Source organism: Podarcis cretensis (assembly GCF_951804945.1).
Source record: "Podarcis cretensis genome assembly, chromosome: 8".
Taxonomy (NCBI): Eukaryota; Metazoa; Chordata; class Lepidosauria; order Squamata; family Lacertidae; genus Podarcis; species Podarcis cretensis.
In genome coordinates this window covers 4,918,400-4,940,618 of record NC_137177.1, presented here as the reverse complement: position 1 = coordinate 4,940,618, position 22,219 = coordinate 4,918,400, and the positions used below count along the sequence as shown (strand labels likewise).

General features: G+C 49.3%; 1 protein-coding gene across 1 annotated transcript; it reads left to right on the top strand.

Annotated features, from left to right (window-relative positions):
* The first annotated feature begins 6,284 nt into the window (after nucleotides 1-6,284).
* Nucleotides 6,285-22,132, top strand: ITPKC (inositol-trisphosphate 3-kinase C). The gene is made up of 7 exons (XM_079985698.1): nucleotides 6,285-6,406; nucleotides 14,445-14,544; nucleotides 15,171-15,384; nucleotides 15,509-15,713; nucleotides 17,307-17,408; nucleotides 18,406-18,481; nucleotides 21,088-22,132. The coding sequence occupies exons 1-7, from the start codon at nucleotides 6,308-6,310 to the stop codon at nucleotides 21,285-21,287; spliced, it is 996 nt and encodes a 331-aa protein (XP_079841824.1). The 5' UTR covers nucleotides 6,285-6,307; the 3' UTR covers nucleotides 21,288-22,132.
* The last annotated feature ends 87 nt before the right edge of the window (nucleotides 22,133-22,219 follow it).

Here is a 22,219-nt window from a genome sequence, read left to right as displayed (position 1 = left end):
TTACAAAAAGATAAAACAGTAAAATCAAGATGCTTTAAAACGTGCAGAAAATTAAATTAGAAAATAGAGAAAAGGCAATCATTAAAAGGTAAGGAGACACTCATAAAGTTAAAGCAATATAAAAAACAAATCTATTAAAATATAGCAAATAAAGCACCACAGCTTGTTAAAAGCCCTTTTCTCAAAAAGCTGCCAGTTCCTGGAGGCCTGTAGGAATAAAACTTTCCTCATGGTTCATGGATGGAGGCTGCTGGCTGGCAGGGAGGCTCAAGGATGGAGGTCTGAGTTCAGGTCGAGGTGAACTTTTGGAATTTGCAACCACAAAATCATAGAATCATAGAATCATAGAGTTGGAAGAGACCACAAGGGCCATCGAGTCCAACCCCCTGCCAAGCAGGAAACACCATCAGAGCACTCCTGACATATGGTTGTCAAGCTGTCAGGAAGTTCTTCCTAATGTTTAGGTGGAATCTTCTTTCTTGTAGTTTGGAACCATTGCTCCGTGTCCGCTTCTCTGGAGCAGCAGAAAACAACCTTTCTCCCTCCTCTATGTGACATCCTTTTATATATTTGAACATGGCTATCATATCCCCCCTTAACCTCCTCTTCTCCAGGCTAAACATGCCCAGCTCCCTTAGCCGTTCCTCATAAGGCATCGTTTCCAGGCCTTTGACCATTTTGGTTGCCCTCCTCTGGACACGTTCCAGTTTGTCCGTGTCCTTCTTGAACTGTGGTGCCCAGAACTGGACACAGTACTCCAGGTGAGGTCTGACCAGAGCAGAATACAGTGGCACTATTACTTCCTTTGATCTAGATGCTATAAAGGGCTGCAGTGATGGCAGCAGCCCTTTAAAAAAAACAACCCAGAAGCATTTGACAAAATGCATTTGACAAAATGAGGGCTGTCTTTTTGCAGATTCCTGTGGGTTCAGAGTTTCCTATGCATGAAAATGAGACTTCAAAGGCCCAAAGGGAAGAACTGAGGCAGGCTGAAAGCTTTCGTTTTCCCTCTGCTGACTGTCTTATGAGAATCTGGTGTTCTCTGAGCATGGACTGGAAATAAACATCTCCTGTTCCATCTGCCCCCAACCTGAGATCTCACTCGCGGCGGCGGAGAAAATATCGGCACGTCTGTGTCAATGGACGGGCACGTGATTCTGGGGATGAGCTGGCCGTGTGTGATCTGGGGAGATCCATTCACCTCCCCTGTCAGAAAGAGACTGTGATGCCGGGGGCGGGTGGGGGAATCCCTGCGGCCTCCGCTTATATTCAGATCGACATGGCACAGATTAGACAGCCGTGTTTTTCTAAACTGGCTGGGGCTGATGGGAGTTGTGGTCCAAAACGTCTGGAGGGCACCAGCTTGGCAAAGGCTGGAGCAGATATTCAAAACTGTTGTTGTTGTTTAGTCATTTAGTCGTGTCCGACTCTTCGGGACCCCCTGGACCAGAGCACGCCAGGCACTCCTGTCTTCCACTGCCTCCCGCAGTTTGGTCAAACTCATGCTGGTAGCTTCGAGAACACTGTCCAACCATCTCGTCCTCTGTTGTCCCCTACTCCTTGTGCCCTCCATCTTTCCTATGCAATATTTTTCTTTACAGCATTGGACTTTCCTTTTGCTTCCAGCCATATCCGCAACTGAGCGTCCTTTCGGCTTTGGCCCAGCCGCTTCATCAGCTCTGAATCTACTTGTACTTGTCCTCTGCTCCTACTCAGTAGCATGTTGGACGCCTTCCGACCTGAGGGGCTCATCTTCCAGCATCATAACTTTTATATGCCTGTTGTCTTTGTCCATGGAGTTTTCTTGGCAGGGATACTGGAGTGGCTTGCTGGTTCCTGCTCCAATTCAAAATACAGTGTGCATTACAAAGGCGGGCGGGAGGGGGGGGGGCGAAATCCCTGATTTCAAGAACTAAAGTATTTACCGTCTCAAAAGAATGGCCAAACTGGCCAGGCAATGCAATCAGTGACCATTATCAGGTGTCAAGGAACACACCCAAATTTCTGTTGCAGACGGCCTCTTTCTGTGATGTCTGTATGCAGGAAGCTTTCTGGTGGTCTTTGGCTAAGGAGTTGGGCAGGTTCAAAAGTCTTCAAAGGTTCTTGCACCCCTTTGCTCTGGGTCCTTGCCTCCTGATTAGGGGAAGTCGGTTGCAACAGGAAAACAAACACCTTCCTCGCATTCACTGAATCATGCCCCCACTCAGTTTTCTCTGATAACGAACTTAGGAGGACACTGGATCCCTTGATGGAGAGTTGGGCTGCAAAAGCCAACCCCAAATTTTGCTATAACAGCCAGAGCCATCTTTCCCATAGGGCTTAGTGGTGCGTTGCGCCCTGGCGCAGGCCTCTCAGGGGGTCCCCAGCAAGTGGCTTCCCGGACCATTTGCGGGTCGGATTGGGAAGGCGATTGGGCCGCATCTGGACCATGGGCCTTAGATTGCCTACCCCTGCTCGAAACAAAGGAGAAGTCCACGCCCTGCCACTCTGTCACCAGTGGGGCAGGAGTTGGAAACTCATGAACCTGTCCAGGCCTTACGCAGACATTGAGCTCAGTATTCCCCGCACAGGCGGGCTTCCCCAGATTTCAGATGGGAGACATTTCCTAGTCTACCTGACTGCACCTGGGGCTTCCTGCAGGAAACAGATGTTCTGCCACTGAGCTGTGTTGCTTCCCAAAGTGCCACCAATGGATGATCTGGTTTGGGGGCCTGTGAGAGAGAAAGAGGAGGGTTTGTGGAAGATACCCAGAGGGCTCGATGTCTCTCTCCAGTGTCTGCCCTCAGGGGGACTGGGATGGGCATGGAAATTGCAGGGTGCGTGGACGGATTAAGCATTGGCATGAATTAAGACCCATGCTGAGATGACTTGCAAGATCCTGGGATTGCCCCCTCAGGTGTGGATGTGTGCTACTGAAGCTAAAAATAGATCTTTCTGCCAGGTTGAGAGCTCCCAGGCTGCCTCCTGCTTTGAAAATGAAAGAAAGGAGTGTAGAATGGGTGACTTCAGCGTGAGCTGTCCTTGCCTCCAGCCAGTGACGCTTGAGAATTAATGTGATTCAGTTTGACAACCTGGTTTCTCTCTACCAACCCCCCCACCCCCCGGGGGGCTCTGCCTTGGTTTGCAACAAAATCTGGCTCTTTGCGAAAAGGATTAGCGGCCACCAGGAGCTACAGATCGCAGGACAATTTGGGAGAAGCTGTGGCAGCTTAATGTGCTATGTAAAGGTAAAGGTAAAAGGACCCCTGACCATTAGGTCCAGTCGTGGCCAACTCTGGGGTTGCGCCGCTCATCTCGCTTTATTGGCCAAGGGAGCCAGCATACAGCTTCCGGGTCATGTGGCCTGCATGACTAAGCCGCTTCTGGTGAACCAGAGCAGTGCACGGAAACGCCGTTTACCTTCCTGCCGGAGCGGTACCTATTTATCTACTTGCGCTTTGATGTGCTTTCGAACTGCTAGGTTGGCAGGAGCAGGGACTGAGCAACGGGAGCTCACCCCGTCGTGAGGATTCGAACCGCCGACCTTCTGATCGGCAAGTCCTAGGCTCTGTGGTTTAACCCACAGTGCCACCCGCGTCCCTACACAAAGTGCTATGAGGATGCTTTAAATGCCTGGTGCAGGCGGTTTCTCTGCCCCATTCCCAACTCTTGTGTTCTGCGACTTCTAACATGTGACTATAAGAAGGGCCTGTGCTGGATCAGGCCAAAGAGGACGCCGTATAGCCTGGAAACCTGTTTCCACTGTGGCTGACTAGTTGTGGGAAGGCTGTAAGCAGGATCCGAGCAGAAGAGCCCTCTCTGCTCCAACTGGGGAGCTAGTGACTTTGGGTAGCCCTCTCCTCACGAATGCAACCTGTCCTCTTTTAAAGCCATCCAGCCTGGTGGTCCTCACTGCCTCCAGTGGGAGGGAGTTCCACAGTCTAACTCTGCATTGCGTGAAGAAGTCCTTTCCTTTTATCTGTCCCGAATCTTCCCCGCATTCAGCTTCATGAGAGAGGGAGGAAAACTCTTCTCTATCTGCTTTCTATTATTCTGCCTTTTACCTGCATTTTCTTCAAAGCGTCCCAAACGCTGCCACCGTCCTTTCATAGGGAAGTTGCGTCCTTCCCTCCATCCTTTCGGCTTCACTTCTCTGAACCTTTTCCAGCTGCGAGATCCAGTCAACTGCAACCAACCAGCATTCGAAATTCCCATTGTTCCAGGCGCATTTTGCGGCAGGGAATTTCCTTAATGCAAGCAGTTTCTGAGCTCTGGGTGCAGTACTGAGCCTAAGATTTCAGATTAAAGTTGCCACGAAGGAAAGGAGGACCTTTTTCTGCCTCCCACTTCCAGCCACTCTCTGAAGACTGGAGAAGAGACCCTCTTAAGAATATTAGGGGGGTGGGCAGGGGAAGGATTAGGCCATGTGAAAAATGAAAAGATTTTAGCTGCAGTTCATTCATTTTCAGCTTTGTATTCTTCTTATAAAAAAGCACGCCTGGACAGTCCATTGTTGTGCCCATGTTGTTGTTTAGTCGTTTAGTCGTGTCCGACTCTTTGTGACCCCCTGGACCAGAGCACGCCAGGCACTCCTGTCTTCCACTGCCTCCCGCAGTTGGTCAGACTCATGCTGGTAGCTTTGAGAACACTGTCCCACCATCTCGTCCTCTGTCGTCCCCTTCTCCTTGTGCCCTCCATCTTTCCCAACATCAGGGTCTTTTCCAGGGAGTCTTCTCTTCTCCTGAGGTGGCCAAAGTCTTGGAGCCTCAGCTTCAGGATCTGTCCTTCCAGTGAGCACTCAGGGCTGATTTCCTTCAGAATGGAGAGGTTTGATTTTCTTGCAGTCCGTGGGACTCTCAAGAGTCTCCTCCAGCACCAGAATTCAAAAGCATCCATTCTTCGGCGATCAGGCTTCTGTGTGGTCCAGCTCTCACTTCCATACATCACTACTGGGAAAACCATGGCTTTAACTATACGGGCCTTTGCTGGCAAGGTGATGTCTCTACTTTTTAAGATGCTGTCTAGGTTTGCGCCTATAACCTCGGTTTAAGGTGCCATTTGAGCAAGTTGCATTTTGGCTTGGCGTCTGGGAAAACCTGCTCCCTGCTTCCCAGCCTTTTTCCACCTGGCCTCTGAAGGCCCTGACTGACTCCAGTTGCAAAAGCTGAGTTTGCTGAACAGACTATTGAGCTGGTCTTTTGATTAGCGAGTTTGAGTGAAGGGGACGGGATATTGCCGCTGCTGTTATTGATATCCATGTTTGGTCTCTTTATTTTCAATCTTCTCAGGATTTATGTGGATTTTCCCCCAACTGGGTTGTGTACTTTTTGGATGTTCATATTGTTTCTAACTGCTTTTGTCATGTTTGTGACGATGTCTCCTAGAATCCTAGAGTTGGAAGGGACTCCTAGAATCCTAGGGACGCGGGTGGCGCTGTGGGTTAAAACACAGAGCCTAGGACTTGCCGATCAGAAGGTCGGTGGTTCCAATCCCTGCGATGGGGTGAGCTCCCGTTGCTCGGTCCCTGCTCCTGCCAACCTAGCAGTTTGAAAGCACGTCAAAGTGCAAGTAGATAATTAGGTACTGCTCCAGCGGGAAGGTAAACGGTGTTTCCAAGCGCTGCTCTGGTTCTCCAGAAGCGGCTTAGTCATGCTGGCCACATGACCCGGAAGCTGTACGCCGGCTCCCTCGGCCAATAAAGGGAGATGAGCGCCACAACCCCATAGTCATCTGCAACTGGACCTAATGGACAGGGGTCCCTTTACCTTTACCTTTACCCAGGACCCTGAGAGTCATCTAGTCCAACCTGCACAATGCAGGGATCTCAACCTGGCCATCCAAAAATTGTCATTTTTTTCTATGTTGCAAGTTGCCGTTGAGCATGGCTTTAGCTCTGGAAAGGCGGCACACAAAGGATTGCAAGCTAAGTGGAGTGTGTGCATAGCTGTCAACGTTTCCCTTTTATAAAGGGAAATTCCCTTATTCCGAATAGGATTCCTCACAAGAAAAGGGAAAAGTTGACAGCTATGATGTGTGTGTTTGGGTGCAGCTCTGCCCCAGCTTCTCCTGGGCAGCTTCCTTTGCGCAGCCGCTGCCTCCTTGCGTACAGGACGCGCGCGCAACGTCTCTCTCGCGCGCGCTCTCTCTCTGCTTTTGCTGTCATGGAAAAATGGGCCGCAAGATTCCCCCGTTGCCAGGCAACGCGATGGGATCAGCATCATCAGCACCAAATGCCCCGCCCTGCGCGGGAGGGGGCGGGGCGGGGGCGGGGCTGAGCAGGAGCGGAGAGCATAAAAGGGCCCCGCGCGCAGCCCGGCCGCAGAGGACTATGCGGACGCTCCCTCTGGCGCACGAGCTGCGCGCACGTCTGGATGCGGCTGCGGGCCTCGCGGGGGCTATGAGAAAGCTGGACCGGAGCGCCTGCAGGGTGAGGCTTTTGCTCTGCAATTTTGGGGTTTGGGGTTCAGTGACGGTGGGGGTTGGAAAGCAAGGAGCTGCGTGCGGTGGAGCGCGCTCTGCACGTGCCCAGGGGGTAGCCTTTTAAATGCGCGTGGGTTTTCGTGTTGGAAAGCGCCTTGGGATCTTCGGAGGGAGGCGGATTTTCGTGTTTGCAAGCGTGGCTTTAACCACGTTGCAGCCGCGCTTAGAGGCTCAGCTGTGCTGCTGGCGGGGTCCCTCGGTTCCAGCGAAGTTTTAACTCAGAGCAACGCGCAGGATTTTACTGGGGCTCCTTTAAGTGCCAGGGATCTGGTTGGAGTCCGTCGTGCCGGTGCAGTTGGAGGAGTCTACTCGGAGTAGGGCTCAGCGCCGTGGCCCCGGCCAGGCAGGATGCTGGATGCAAGTCTTCAGGGAGGGGTGGAACATCCAAGAAGTGTGAAGTGCAAGCGAAGAGTTTTGCCGGGGAGGGCGTAAAAAATGTGTAGTGTGTCCCCTTCATCCCCTCGACTCTCAGTGGTTCTCATATGGGTCAGTCTCTCTAACCTACCTTATGGGGTTGTTGTGAGGATAAAGTTTGTGTTGTTGTTGTTAGTTAGATCGTAAGATCTCAGGGCGGCTCACAGAATAAAAATGGAGAGTGCCCCTTTGAGCTCCTTGAAGAAAAGGTGGAATAAAAATGTAAGGAGATTTCAGCGCTGTGAATCTGTCCGCAGAATTTCTGCCGCCTCTGTTCTCCATCCTTTAATAGTCATGGATGTTTTGGGGTGAGCCAAAATGTTGGCTGGGGTGACTGGTCTTCCTACTGGAGCACGAACCTAGCAGGCCTCTGAACCTGAGCAGCACTACTTACTACCCTCCTGGCATGCCTCGGTTTCCCCTGTGAGAAATGCATTGCTGACGTTTCCTCCACTGTAGGGGGTTGGACTAGATGTCCCTTGGGGTCCCTTCCCACTCTGCAGTTGTGGGATTCTGTGGGGAGGGAGGGAGAGAACAGGCTCTACTCTCGTTGCTGACTGTTTACAACAGGCAGGTGGAAAACTTGGCATCAGCCGCTCAGGGCGCTGTGCCCGCAGGCCCGTGCCAACCAACCCAACCTGTCAGGGCAGGTGGAACGGCTGAGGTTTCTGCTGTTGCCATTTCCCATGAAGATCTCTCCCGTGCTTTTCCCCCCATCCTGCCTGGGGGGCAGTTGGAAGCAGATCTTGGAAAGACAGAGAGAGAGGGCAAAAGGGCAGCCTGGGCGTGGAACAGGTTTGGGGGGGAGTGGCGAGGGTGGCAGCTCACTTTGCAAGAAGGCACAAAGGCTTTGAACCCTAGCCAGATGGGCTTGGTATAAATAAAAAAATTACTATCCTCATCATCATATTAACCTGGAAGCTGGAAACTTTTCACGAAGTCCCAGTTGCGTGGGTTCCGACTAGATCCTTGGTGACAAAAGAGAAAGCACTCTGTATGCGCTCAGAAGCACCTTGTCTGTACACGTTGGAATTTGAGCCTGGCACCACCTGTAAAAGGAAGTTACGGAGCTGGAAGAGGGTCAGCTCAAGTAGAGAGGATACAGCAACATTTGGGGCTGCTTAGCTGAGAGAAAGAGCAAGTCAGAGGAGGAAAGAGAAGTGGAAAAATTATTCATGGCCCAGAGAAAGTGGACCGAGAGGAGTGTTTTGTAACAAGGGGACTTGTGGGTACCCAGTGAATGCTGGAAGATTCAGGACAGCTCAAAGGAAGGCGTTCCTTTGTTGTTGGTTGTTTAGTCGTTTGGTGGTGTCTGACTCTTCGTGACCCCCTGGACCAGAGCACGCCAGGCACTTCTGTCCTCCGCTGCCTCCCGCAGTTGGGTCAAATTCATGTTAGTAGCTTTGAGAACACTGTCCCACCATCTCGTCCTCTGTCGTCCCCTTCTCCTTGTGCCCTCCATCTTTCCCAACATCAGGGTCTTTTCCAGGGAGTCTTCTCTTCTCATGAGGTGGCCAAAGTACTGGAGCCTCAGCTTCAGGATCTGTCCTTCCAGTGAGCACTCAGGGCTGATTTCCTTCAGAATGGAGAGGTTTGATCTTCTTGCAGTCCATGGGACTCTCAAGAGACTCCTCCAGTACCATAGTTCAAAAGCGTCCATTTTTCGGCGATCAGCCTTCTTCATGGTCCAGCTCTCACTTCCATACATCACACTGGGAAAACCATAGCTTGAACTAGATGGACCTTAGGCAGCGCAAAGGTAAACTGTGGAACTCCCTCCCACAGGAGACGGGGGATTGGACAAATTCATGGATAATTATGGGACACAGCTCTCAGTTGCTGCCAGCCACAATGGCTGTGTGTGTCACCCACTGCCAGAGGCGGTAAATGATCAGCAATTGCTGGACAGCAGAAATGTTTTGCTCAGGCCCTGCTTCTCACATCTGGGTGGCCACTGTGGGAACAGGAGGCTGGACTGGATGAGACCTTGGCCTGATCCAGCAGCCAGGCTTCTCTTAGGCTCCTGTGGAAACTCCAGGTCCAGAAGCAGTCTATCTAGATTCCTAGTTTATGTGGGGGTATTTGGCCCCTGTGGCAATAATAATAATAATAATAAATTTTTATTTATACCCCACCCTTCCCGGTTCAAAAACTGGACTCAGGGCGGCTAACAACAAATTTAAAACAATTATCAAAACAGCATAAAATACAGCATAAAAACATGAATGATAATGAAATTCAAAAATCAATTAGATAATCCCCAGGGCTAGCTGGCTGAATTAGTCCTACTTGGGCCAGCGAGGAGGCCAGGGGAGAATTAGCTGTGGGGTCTCAGAGCGGGTGATCTTCATAAGAAGGGGAGGGAAGAGAAGGGAAATAAAAGATCAGGCTGAATTCAAATTAAAGGCTAGGCTGAATAGCTCTGTCTTACAGGCCCTGCGGAAGGAGGTTAAATCCTGCAGGGCCCTGGTCTCCTGGGACAGAGCATTCCACCAGGTCGGAGCCATCACTGAGAAGGCCCTGGCCCTGGTGGAGGATAGCCTGACTTCCTTAGGGCCCGGGACCTCTAAACTACGGTTATTCATGGACCTTAGGGTCCTCTGCAGGCAGACCAGGAGAGGCGGTCCTGTAAATATGAGGGCCCTAAGCCACAAAGGGTGCTGGACTAGATGGGCCCTCATTGGCCTCATTCAGCAGCCGGGCTCTTCTAATATTCTTGCGATTCCCTCTTTCTCTCTTTTGGGATATGGGATCCCAGAGGAAAACCAGCTACAGAGCACAGCCATCCTGACTTAGGAGCTGTCTCCAGCCACCTTGCCCTCCATGAATTTGCCCAGTCCTAGTTCACACAGGATGGTAGAGCTGGAAGGGACCCTTAGGGGTCATCTAGTCCAACCCCCTGCTTCAATACCCCTGGAGGTTTGACGCCATCCAGGTTGGTAGCCGTCACTGCCCTCCTGAAGGAGCGAGTTCCATAGCTGAACTGTATGCTCTAGGCGACTTGCACTACGGTTCCCATGGATGGGAGTTGTAGTCCAAAGCGTCTGGTGGGTGCTGGATTGGAGAAGATGGCTGAAGGGCACAGCAGAGAGGAGGAATTGTGGCTGAGCATGTGAGTTATTGGCTTGGTTTTGTATTTTCATTTTTTATTTTTCTATTGTGAAACTAGCCTGGTATCTCGGAAGAAGGGCAGTAAACAGATTTGAATAATAATAATAATTAAAATTAATAAGTGGTGGTGGGGACTAGCTCAGGAGTTGGAGCCAAGACCTCTGGCCCCCTCTCCCTTGGCCCCTTCTTATAAACCTGGCAGTGGCTCAGCCCTGCCAATTTCAAAGTGAGGAAAAACCAAGGGTGCTTCTGAGCATATGCAGAGTGCCACTCACTACCATCCCGAGCAAGTCTTCCTTGTCTCACCTGGGCAATAAAAAAGGTGTGGCCCTTTGGCAGGTGTCAACTCCCCGCCCCCCAGGCAGTTGTTTGCTTTTCAGCTGTGGCAAATTGAGCAACCCCCCCTTGCTGCCTCCTGCTCACAGTGGAAACTCTGTCGTGCTGTGGTTAGAGATGTGGGAGGAAGAGGGAGGTTTTTCCGCTGAGCTGAGGTGCAACTGGATGGACCCAGATCACAGCAGATCTCTGCTTGTGAGCTGGGGTGGGGGGACGAAAGTAGGAGTGCCGTGGCCTGCCTGGGGTGGGGGCTGCGAGTGAAGAAGGGTCCCCTAGAGTCATCTAGTCCACCCCCTGCAAAAGAAACAGGGCCCCTTCAGTGGTGGCCTCCAGGCTTTGTGCAGGATGCCTATACCAGCCCCTTTCGGCTTTTTGCAGCTTCAATCAGGCCAGTGGTTCCCAGAAAGTTTTTTTGGGGGGGGCGCACCCCCCCTTGGTTCCATAAACTCAACCCCTGTGAGCCCTTCCTGACCCTATGGAAAGCATTGTTCAGAACAGCGATTTGCATGGCCTTCTTAGGAAGATAAGAACGCCATAAAATCCAAAACAAAACGGTGATGATTCATTGCGCATGTATTCAAAATCCAGTTAAAACTATTTGGCTCAATTACTTGGGTTGTTACGTATTTTGTGTTCTTTATGACGTGAACCGCCCTGTGATCTTTGGATGTATGCAAATTTAATTTTTTTAAAAAACTGAGAACCCCCAGGGAATCTCATTCCACCCCAGGGTGGGTGGGGTTTGCCGCCGCCCACTTTGAGATCCACTGAAGGTGGGGGGTTCAGTCTCTGCTGGCGTCTCTTAGCCAGGCTGGGGAAGAAGAGCAGCTGAGATTCCTGCACTGCAAGGGGTTGGCTAGATGATCCTTGGGATCCCTTCCAGCTCAACATTCCTGTGATTTTATGACCGCTGGAGAGCCACAGCCTGGCTGCATGGACAATACTGTTGTTGTTGTTTAGTCGTTTAGTCATGTCCGCCTCTTCGTGACCCCCTGGACCAGAGCACGCCAGGCACTTCTGTCTTCCACTGCCTCCCGCAGTTTGGTCAAACTCATGCTGGTAGCTTCCAGAACACTGTCCCAACATCTCGTCCTCTGTCGTCCCCTTCTCCTTGGGCCCTCCATCTTTCCCAACATCAGGGTCTTTTCCAGGGAGTCTTCTCTTCTCATGAGGTGGCTCAGCTTCAGGATCTGTCCTTCCAGTGAGCACTCAGGGCTGATTTCCTTCAGAATGGAGAGGTTGGATCTTCTTGCAGTCCATGGGACTCTCAAGAGTCTCCTCCAGCACCATAATTCAAAAGCACCCATTCTTCAGTGATCAGCCTTCTTAATGGTCCAGCTCTCACTTCCATATATCACTACTGAGCTTTCGGACAATTTCCCCAACTAATTTAGCAATGACTCCTCTGCAGGCTGTGTGTGTGTGTGTGTGTGTCTAATTGGGTTTCACAAATAAATGGAGAACGTAGGCAGGGTAGGCCGGCTGTGGGCTGGATCCAGCCCCTGAAGCAGTCTGATCTGGCCTTTCTTCCAAATTTTTAAATTACCATATTTTTTGCACCACAACACTCACTTTTTTCCTCCTAAAAAGTAAGGGGAAATGTCTGTACGTGTTATGAAGGGAATGCCTACGGGTGGCATGCCTATGGATTTTCCTCCTCTAAAAACTACATGCGTGTTATGGTCGGGTGCGTGTTATAGAGTGAAAAATACGGTAATTTTCCACATTTATAACAAATATAACATATAAAACACACAAAACAAAACACATCACAATAATAAAAAAATAAAAACACACATTCCTTCTTATAGTAATTTTCAATTCCATTGTTAAGTGACTTCCTCAAATCCCCCCCAACTGAATTTCGTTATATCACCTTGTAACAGTTCTCCCAAACATCTTTCTAAATAATTAGTTCCTTCAATTAACCATATTCAACTCTTTTCTTATTGTCTTAAATCCATATTACTATGCCACATTCTTATTGTTATCCTAGGCCTGTTTAGTACTTTCAAGAACCTTCTCAATTATCTTATATTACAATAATTAGCTAAATAGTCTTTAAATTTCATCCAGTCTTCTTGGTATTCCTCCTCTTTCTGCTCACGGATTCCTCCAGTCATGTCAGCCAGCTGCAGAAACTCCAACATCTTCATCTGCCGTTCTTCTACCGTCGGTATTTCTTGAGATTTCCAATTTTTTGCTAATAGCGGTCTGATCTGGCCTTTCTTCAGACAGCTTCCTCTGTGGCCACCACTGTCTCAGTTCTGATGATTGTAGGCCCCTCAGGGCAGAGACCTCCATCTCAACTTTGTTTTGTACATTGCACACAGACGGCGCTGGAGAAATAAATGCCGGTTGATTTGGTGGTGTGGCCGCTTATCTGCTTGCGGCTCTGCTTATCTGGCTGCCCCAGCTGCGTCCATCTCAACCTGCCAGACCCACTGCCTTCCCTCAAAGTGGGGTGGGCTGGATTTGGGGAAGAGGAGATGGAACCCAAGACGCAAAGTTCCCCGTCTTTCTCTTTTCGCTTCTTATTATATATGTATTTTTAAAATATGAGCTCTCTTGGAAGATGGTGGACTGCCTTGGAGGTTTGTAAGCAGAGGTTGGGTGGCCCTCTGGATGCTTTAGTTGGGATCCCTATACAGTGGTACCTCAGGTTACATACGCTTCAGGTTACAGACTCCGCTAACCAAGAAATAGTGCTTCAGGATGAGAACAGAAATTGTGCTCTGGCGGTGCGGTTGCAGCAGGAGGCAGTGGCATAGCGTGGGTTGTCAGCACCCGGGGCAAGGCAAGTAATTTGCGACCCCTAACCCGTGGATTTGCGCCCCCTAACCCCCAGATGTTGCGCCCGGTGCGGCCGGCCCCCCCTGCACCCCCACGCTACGCCACTGGCAGGAGGCCCCATTAGCTAAAGTGGTGCTTCAGGTTAAGAACAGTTTCAGGTTAAGAACGGACCTCTGGAACAAAATTAACCTGAGCTACCACTGTATTGAAGGGGATTGGACTAGAGCATCCTTGGGGGTCTCTTCCAGCTCTGTGATTCTATGAAAAACTACTCTCCTCCCGGAGGCTTATAAAGACCTGTAATATGGATGCCTGTTTGATTGTTTGGAGAAGGGTGTAATGGGTGAAATTCCTCCTTTCCTGTAAGATTAAGGTGGATTTGACAGAATTTGTTTCCTGCCACTAAACTGAGGCATCGTACAGAAACTCTGGGGGCTGAGGTAATAATAATAGTAATAGTAGTAATAATAATAATAATAATAATAATAATAATAATAATAATAATAATAATAATTTATTATTTATACTCCGCCCATCTGGCTGGGTTTCCCCAGCCACTTTGGGCGGCTTCCAACAAAATACTAAAATACAATAGTGTGTCAAACATTAAAAGCTTCCCTAAACAGGGCTGCCTTCAGATGTCTTCTAAAAGTCTGGTAGATGTTTTTCTCTTTGACATCTGGTGGGAGGGTGTTCCACAGGGCGGGTGCCACCACCAAGAAGGCCCTCTGCCTGGTTCCCTGTAACATGGCTTCTCTCAGGGAGGGAACTGCCAGAAGGCCTTTGGAGGAGGACTTCAGTGTCCGGGTAGAACGATGGGGGTGGAGACACTACTTCAGGAATAAATAAATAAATAATAAAAAGGTAGACCCCCCCCAGGTCCAAAATGAGCCGGACATCTGCACTATCCAGCAGATTTTTCTCCTCTTTGTGTAGAATTATAGAATTGTAGTGTTAGAAGGGAACCCCAGGGGTCATCCAGTCCAGCCCGCTGCAATGCATGTATTGCAGCTAAAGAATCCTGGGCGGATGGCCAGCCCAACCTCTGCTTAAACACCTCCAGTGAAGGAGAGACTACCCCGGGGGCTTGGAGCAGCTGTTTCTGTAATGGGTGAGAGCCTGCCTGAGTTTTGCACACTCCACTATGCCGTGGCATCTGCTTAAGCAGCACAGGGTGTGATGGAGTAGAGCGTTTTGCCTGACGTTTCAGATACAAAATTCTTGCTCTTGACCAAGTGGAAAGGGTCACAGTTCTCTCCCCCACCCCTTGGATTGCCCCCAAAGGGCCCCAATTCTCCTAAGGCTCACGGTGAGTTTCCTTTGCTCTGCAGAACAAGCCCTGGAAGAAGCTGAGGAACATGGTGCAATGGTCGCCCTGTGTGGTTTCTTTCCGCAAGCGCTACCCCTGGGTCCAGCTGGCTGGCCATGCAGGTAACTCTGGGGTTGGAGGGGAGGAGGCTGGTTGGGGGGGTGGGGTCCTGTGGGGGGAGCATGTGTGCAATTGTGGCCAGGTCTCCAGGCAGACCTTGGAATCTGGGGGGGGGGGCGGGGAAGAAGAGAGGTAGGGTATCCCCTCTGGAGATGCCTCCCCCCCCCGACAAGTTAAAGGTAAAGGGACCCCAGACCATTAGGTCCAGTTGTGGCCGACGCTGGGGTTGCGGCCCTCATCTCGCTTTCTTGGCCAAGGGGGCCGACGTACAGCTTCTGGGTCATGTGGCCAGCAGGACTAAGCCGCTTCTGGCGAACCAGAGCAGCGCACGGAAACGCTGTTTACCTTCCCGCCGGAGCGGTACCTATTTATCTACTTGCACTTTGATGTGCTTCTGAACTGCTAGGTTGGCAGGAGCAGGGACCGAGCAACGGGAGCTCACCCCGTCGCGGGGATTCGGACCGCTGACCTTTTGATCAGCAAGTCCTAGGCTCTGTGGTTTAACCCACAGCGCCACCCGCGTCCCAAATCATTACATACATATACACATATTACATACATATACACATATTCAGAACAATGTTTTTCCCCCAACTCTTCTTGATAGCTTGTGTCTTTTCCCCCGCAGGCAACTTCAGGGCCGGTGATTTTGGCCGCATCCTGAAGAAGTACTGTCCCAGCGAGCAGCAATGCCTGGAGCGCCTGGTGTGTGACGCGCTGCAGCCCTACGTCCCGGCCTATTATGGGGTGGTGGAGCGCGATGGGGAGACCTACATCCAGATGGAGGACCTGCTGTCCGGCTTTGACGCACCCTCCATCATGGACTGCAAGATGGGAGTCAGGTTAGCCCTTCAAGCCACCTGGGGGAGGGGATACCAGGAGGTCATCCAGCCTGACCCCGAGCCAGAGGAGCAGCGTCAAGATGGGCGCCTGACCTTGTGCTTCTCTTCTCTCTCCCCGGCGCAGGACGTACCTCGAGGAGGAGCTGGAGAAGGCGAGGCAGCAGCCCTGTCCGCGCAGAGACATGTACGACAAGATGGTGGCCGTGGACCCAGCGGCTCCAACGGCGGAAGAGCATGCGCAGAGCGCCGTCCTGAAACCCCGCTACATGCAGTGGAGGGAGACCCTCAGCTCCACCACCACGCTGGGCTTCCGCATCGAAGGCATCAAGGTGAGCGGCCGCAGGGAGAGGCACTCATATATATATATATATATATATATATAGCCTTTATTGATTTAAAATACAATCATACATTACAATGGAATTAAACACGAGAATGAAAAAGAAAAGAGATAAAAAAAGAAAAGAAAAAAAGAAAGAAAAACAAACAAACAAAGAATTATCATTAACGGAAAAAATCAGTTAAAAAGCCAATCATTTACACAGCATCATAAACTCTTCTGAGAAAAACTTCCAGTCGTTTTCATTGTACTTTTTATATTGTCTTGGTTTTATCGCACAGTTTATTTTATGCCTTTTTCTATATATTCTTCTAAGATGTTTGTTATACACAAGTATCATTCAATTATGGGACGCGGGTGGCGCTGTGGGTTAAACCACAGAGCCTAGGACTTGCTGATCAAAAGGTCAGCGGTCCGAATCCCCGTGATGGGGTATGCTCCCGTTGCTCGGTCCCTGCTCCTGCCAACCTAGCATTTTGAAAGCACCCATGGGTGCAAGTTGATAAATAGGTACCGCTCCGGCGGGAAGGTAAACGGCGTTTCCATGCGCTGCTCTGGTTCGCCAGAAGCGGCTTAGTCCTGCTGGCCACATGACCTGGAAGCTGTCTGTGGACAAACGCCGGCTCTCTCGGCCAGTAAAGCAAGATGAGCGCCGCAACCCCAGAGTCGTCAGCGACTGGACCTAATGGTCAGGGGTCCCTTTACCTTTACCTTTAATCATTGAATTCTGCTAGGATAATATCATTTTTACAATATAATCTTGTATACTCCTTGAATAATTTCCATTTTCTGTATGTTTTTTGATTCGGGGCTCCCGTGACTTTTCCAGTCAGCTTTGCTAATTGAAAATACTTGATCATGAGTGTTTGCCAATCTATTATTATTGTTGTTGTTCGTGTTGTTTCACTTCTGGCTACGAGTATTCTTGAGTTAGGGAGAGCTGCTCTGGGGCTGGGGGCCTTCCTGGGGCATCTAGTTGGCCCCTGTGAGAAGAAATGGCCAGACTAGATGGGCCACCTTTGGCCTAGTCCAGCAGCCAGGCTCTTCTTATGGTCTTACAGAGCCTCCAGCTCCAGGAGCAGTCTATCACCATTCATAGGTTCTTATGGGGATCTGTCCACTGTGAGGACAGGATCCCGCGGCCTCTTCTTATGCTCTTATGACTGTGATGGGGGGGGAGTCCAGTTTCTGAAGCTGCCAGGGCTATTTGTAGTAATGCACCAACCTTTGCATTTGAATAAATTCAGTCCCAAAAACAAACCAGGCACAGCTTTGTCCTCACAGCCTCTATAAAATTATTTCTCCATGGCCACCGGGAAAGCACAGAGGTGGAGCCTCTAAGTTAATGTTGTATTTTAATCTTGTTTTTAAGTTGTATTTCAATCAATTTGTTTTTATATCGGGTGTTAGCTGCCCTGAGCCCGGTCTAGGCTGGGGAGGGCCGGGTATAAATAAAATTTATTATTATTATTAGTCCCTTTGGCTCTGCTCATCGTTGGTTCCTGGCGACACAGTGCTGGCTTTTAAGGCTGCCTCGTTTCCCGATAATCTGACATTCTTTCTCTCTTTTTCTCTTTCCAAGAAAGCGGACGGCACCTGCAACACCAGCTTCAAGAAGACTCGCCAACCGGAGCAGGTGACGCAGGCCTTCTGGGACTTTGTGGACGGAGACAGGAGAGTCCTGGTGAGGGTCCAGATTCTGCCCCTGGGCACTAAGCCCTTTGCAGGGAGGGAGGGCCCATTTGACACTTCCCACGCTTTTCCTTGACATGCCGCTTTTTTTAGATTTCCGCAGCCCCCTGCCCACTTTTGGTTTAGGTTTTTGAAACCTTTTTGTAAAAGCAGCGCTAGAATTTTCACAGTTGAGTCTTCAGCCCCTTATTATTGTGCTTTGCCTTCTTCAAGTTTGGCTTTCTTTAAAACTTTCTTATTTAGGTTTGTAAATTCAGTATTAGAAACCGAACTTTTGAGTCTTCAATCCTTTTATTACTGCGCTTTGCTTTACCTAGGCCGAGCTAGGATTACAGTACGTCAGAATTTTTGGGGTTCTACCCTTGTTTCAATTTTGGTCCTTTAAAGTTAAGGATTTTTCTATTTCCTTCTGAGGAAACTGAATAGTTCAGTGAAACGAGGTTTGTAGCCGGCATCCCGTTAAGGCTTTGTTTTATTTTAGGGTTTTCTAATTTTTTCCCTTAAGCTTTTTGATTTTTTATTATTTAGTTGATTTCCACAAGGTAATATTTCCAGTCGATTACTTCTCGTTTCAGGGATTTTTGCGGTATCTGTTTTGTGTACAGTGGTGCCTCGCAAGACGAAATTATTCGTTCTGCAAGTTTTTTCGTCTTGCGAATTTTTCGTCTTGCTAAGCACGGATTCCCTGGGTATTAACGGTTTTAAGAAAAAGGAAACAAACTTGCAAGACGTTTTCGTCTTGCGAAGCAAGCCCATAGGGAAATCCATCTTGCGAAGCAACTCAAAAAACGAAAAACTCTTTCGTCTTGCGATTTTTTTGTCTTACGAGGCATTTGTCTTGCGAGGTACCACTGTACTTTTGGGAAAAGGCAGCCCATCTCCTCCAGGGTATTCCTGGCACCTGCCCCAGTCATGGCTGTGGGAAGGCCGTAGAATTTGGGAAGGGAGCATCGTATATCCTCTCAGGTCTCTCCTTCTTCTTTCCCCAGACAAGCTACCTGGAGCGGCTGCAGGAAGTCAGGCGGGCTCTCGAACAGTCCGAGTTCTTCAAGACGCACGAGGTGGGTCTCTTTCCGTGGAACGAGGGGGAACTTCTGAGGGCATCTGGTGGGTTCCTGCAGGGTCTTGGGCGCTTGACTTTGGGGGCCCTGCCTCTCATTCCCCCGCCATTCAGGAACCAGGGGTGGTTTTTCATCTCGTTTTCGCTTTCCATTTGCATGCCGCCTTTCTAAGGTAAAAGGCGGTTTGCAAGCGCAGGATGTGCAAGGAAGACGGCATGTCAATCTGATCCAATGCCAACAAGCCTTAATCTAAAAACAAAGGCTTAAATGGATCCCAGTCCATTAGGACGGTACGCAATAAATTTAACTTTCAGGATCTGGATAGTTAGCCTTGGTGAAGACTTGACGTTTTCATCCCCAAAAAAGTTTTTGAGTTTCTGCTGAAATGAGGCTGCATTTTAATGTTGTATTTTAATCTTGTTTTTTAAGTTGTATTTCAAGCAATTGTTTTATATCTGGTGTTAGCCGCCCTGAGCCCGGTTTTGGGGAGGGCGGGGTATTTTCCACACAACAACAAAAAAAGCAAAAAATAACAATACACAAAACACAAAAACAAGCATATATAAAAAACAAATCTAAATCTTACAAATTAATAATATAAACACTAAAAAGGAAAACAAACATTGACTACCACCAATCCCATAGTACCTCATTTACCTCTCATTGTGTCTTCCTGTTTTCCTTATCATCTCTATCCTAACATCTAGATATAAATCCCTCTTTCTTATCCTTTCACTTCATAAGGTTATTCCAAAGTCAGCCAGATTTCTGTCCTCAAACCTTGGCTTTTAAGGTGTTCATTTAGGCACTCCCATTCCTTTTTCACTTTACTTTTTGGTTTTCGTCTTATTGTATCTGTCAGTTTGGCTAATTATAAATATTCTGAAAGCTTACATAACCATTCTCCTCCAGTGGGTAACTGATTCCCATAATTTATGAAATCTATTCACCGCTTGATTGTACCCCTCAAAGTGGTTTGCAAAAAAACTAAAAGCAAGAAAGAATTGCAACTCTCAAAAAAAAAAAACCCCAAAGTTGCAATAAAAAGATTCACACCAGCAATTTCTAAGCGTCTGGGTAGAAGGGTTGGCCAATATCTGCTTTTCATCGTCGCAATATCTCACCGGCGAAACATTGCAATATACCGGTATGTCACAATAATGATGGTAGGCATAGCTGTCAACCGTCCCTCATTTGGCGGGACAGTCCCTTATCCCAGCGCCATGTCCTGCTGCTGTCCCTTCTTGATGATGTCCCTTAAATTTCCCGGGTTTCAAAGGAAGCAGCTCCTCTCCGTCCTTCCCTGCTGGCCAGGGAGGAGGGAGGCTCCAACTGTGTTGCTTGGCTGTGTTGCTCACCCAATAAGGAGTCTAAGAACGACTGGGGGGTGGAGCTTGCATGCCTTGTGGCGATCAAATTGGCCGCGTTGCCTGGTGACTCGCCTTTGCTCAGCGCTTCCCAGCGGAGAGGTGATGGTGGTTTTCCTTGCTGCATCCCCTTTGCCGGGTTGCTGCGCTGTGGGAACCACCGCTTGAGGCTTCGTTTGGCTGCTGGCTGGGCTTTCTGCCTTTGGCTCGGAGGGGCTCAGAAGTTGAACATACCTGTGCCCTGAAAATCCCTTATTTTGGCTGCTGGTCCCTTATTTTCAAATCTGTAAGTTGACAGCTATGACATTGCCTACAGACCGCCACCCAATCTTAAACAACTCCTAACCCACAATAATACTACAACCAGACTTAACACGGACACTGGCACCAGAGCCTGCAATAAACCCAGATGCCAACTTTGCTGCCACATACACCCGGACAACACCATTACTGGCCCCAACAACATCACACATACCATCTCGGGACTATTTAATTGCTCATCGTCTAACATTGTGTATGCCATCAAATGCCAACAGTGTCCTTCAGTTCTCTATATTGGACAAACAGGCCAAACCTTACCCCAAAGAATAAACGGACATAAATCTGACATCAGGAACCACAAGACAGAGAAACCAGTAGGAGAACACTTCAATCTCCCAGGACATTCTTTACAAGATGTCAAAGTAGCTGTTCTATTACAAAGGAATTTCAGAAATAGACTGGAAAGAGAAGCTGCTGAATTGCAACTTATTACCAAACTTAAAACCATGGAGAGACCTGGTCTGAACAAAGACATTGGATTCTTATCTCATTATACATGACAAAGCCATTTTTCACCTTCTCACCCCTTGCTTTTTCCTGTAAGACCTATTGCAGTCGTTAAGAGTCATCAACAGGCTCATCACAGCTATCTGCCAATCACCCAATCCCACCACCCTTCTGAGTAATACCCCTCCCCACCTTCTCACTATATAGAAGGGTCTGGTGACTTCTGTTTCAGTGTATCTGAAGAAGTGTGCATGCACACGAAAGCTCATACCAAGAACTAACTTAGTTGGTCTTTAAGGTGCTACTGGAAGGAATTTTTTTATTTTGTTTTGACTATGGCAGACCAACACGGCTACCTATCTGTAACTGACAGCTATGATGTTAGGCTTGCCAAAGCAAAAGTGCTTTTAGCAGGCGCCGAAAGGCACAGTCATTAATGTTCTCTTTTTCCTCTTCCTTTCTCTCTCCCAGGTAGTGGGCAGCTCTCTTCTCTTCGTCCACGACCAGACGGGTCTGGCGCGGGTGTGGATGATCGACTTTGGCAAGACAGTGCCGCTGCCTGAGAAGCAGACTCTGACTCACCGCCTGCCCTGGCAGGAAGGCAACCGCGAGGACGGATACCTTTGGGGCCTGGACAACCTTATCGCCATCTTGGAGAGGATGTTGGGGGAGTGAGCCAGGAAGATGCAGCCGACACATCGAGACGGGGGCCACCTTGGCTCCCCCGGGACTCTGCCATTTAATTTATTCAGCCAGATATGCTACTGGAACCAGGGGGATACAGGGCCTGGGGCGGAACTGGAAGAGCCCCAGGGGCCTTTTGGAAGGGGCCAGCTGGTTTTTGCACCGCTAAGTTTATTTATTGGCGTGAAGGATATGGTGGAAACCCCCTCCCGACTGCTGTCCTGCACGTGGTGGACAGTAAAGACTTCCGTGGAGCTCATCAGGGGCGTTGAGACTGAGTTTGGGGACGTGAGATTATTGGGGTGCCTGTTTAGGGTCAAGACTTTGAACCACAGTGCTGGCCATGCCTATTTCCCAAATGTCAGGAGAGACTGGAATGCGGGGGGGTGGGTTTGGAGGCGGAGCTTGCCTTTGCTCCTCCCCCAAATAAGCCCCAACCACACCTGAGCCACAGCCTGCGGGCCTCGGTCAAGCAAAATACTTGCGTTTCTCTTCAGGGTTTGGGGAGTAAAGAGAAACTTGTGTCTTCCCTCTGCTTTGACCGTTAACTTTCCTGGCACCCAGATAACCCAACTGCCCAAGGCAAACAGGAGCAGTTTGCTGCTTTTCCAACCTGATGCACCAAAGGGCTTGGGGAAGAACACCTTCCCCAATCACCGCAGAAATAAATAGTGGAGTTCGACTGCCCTCCAAATTGCTTTGGCAGGGCCAGGCTGCCTACTTTTTGGGTGCTGAATTTGGGTTAGTTTTAACAAGCAGAAACCAGTGGATAGGATCTCCCTGGGTGTGTTTGTGTGTGGGTTTTTTTTTTTTTTTTTGGTGGTTGGGAGGGGGTTGTGGCTGTCCTTCGAAGGGAGCCGCTCCTCTGTATTTGAATGTATATTTCTGTAAATTTTTATATGTAAAAAAGTTTTTCTTTTTTT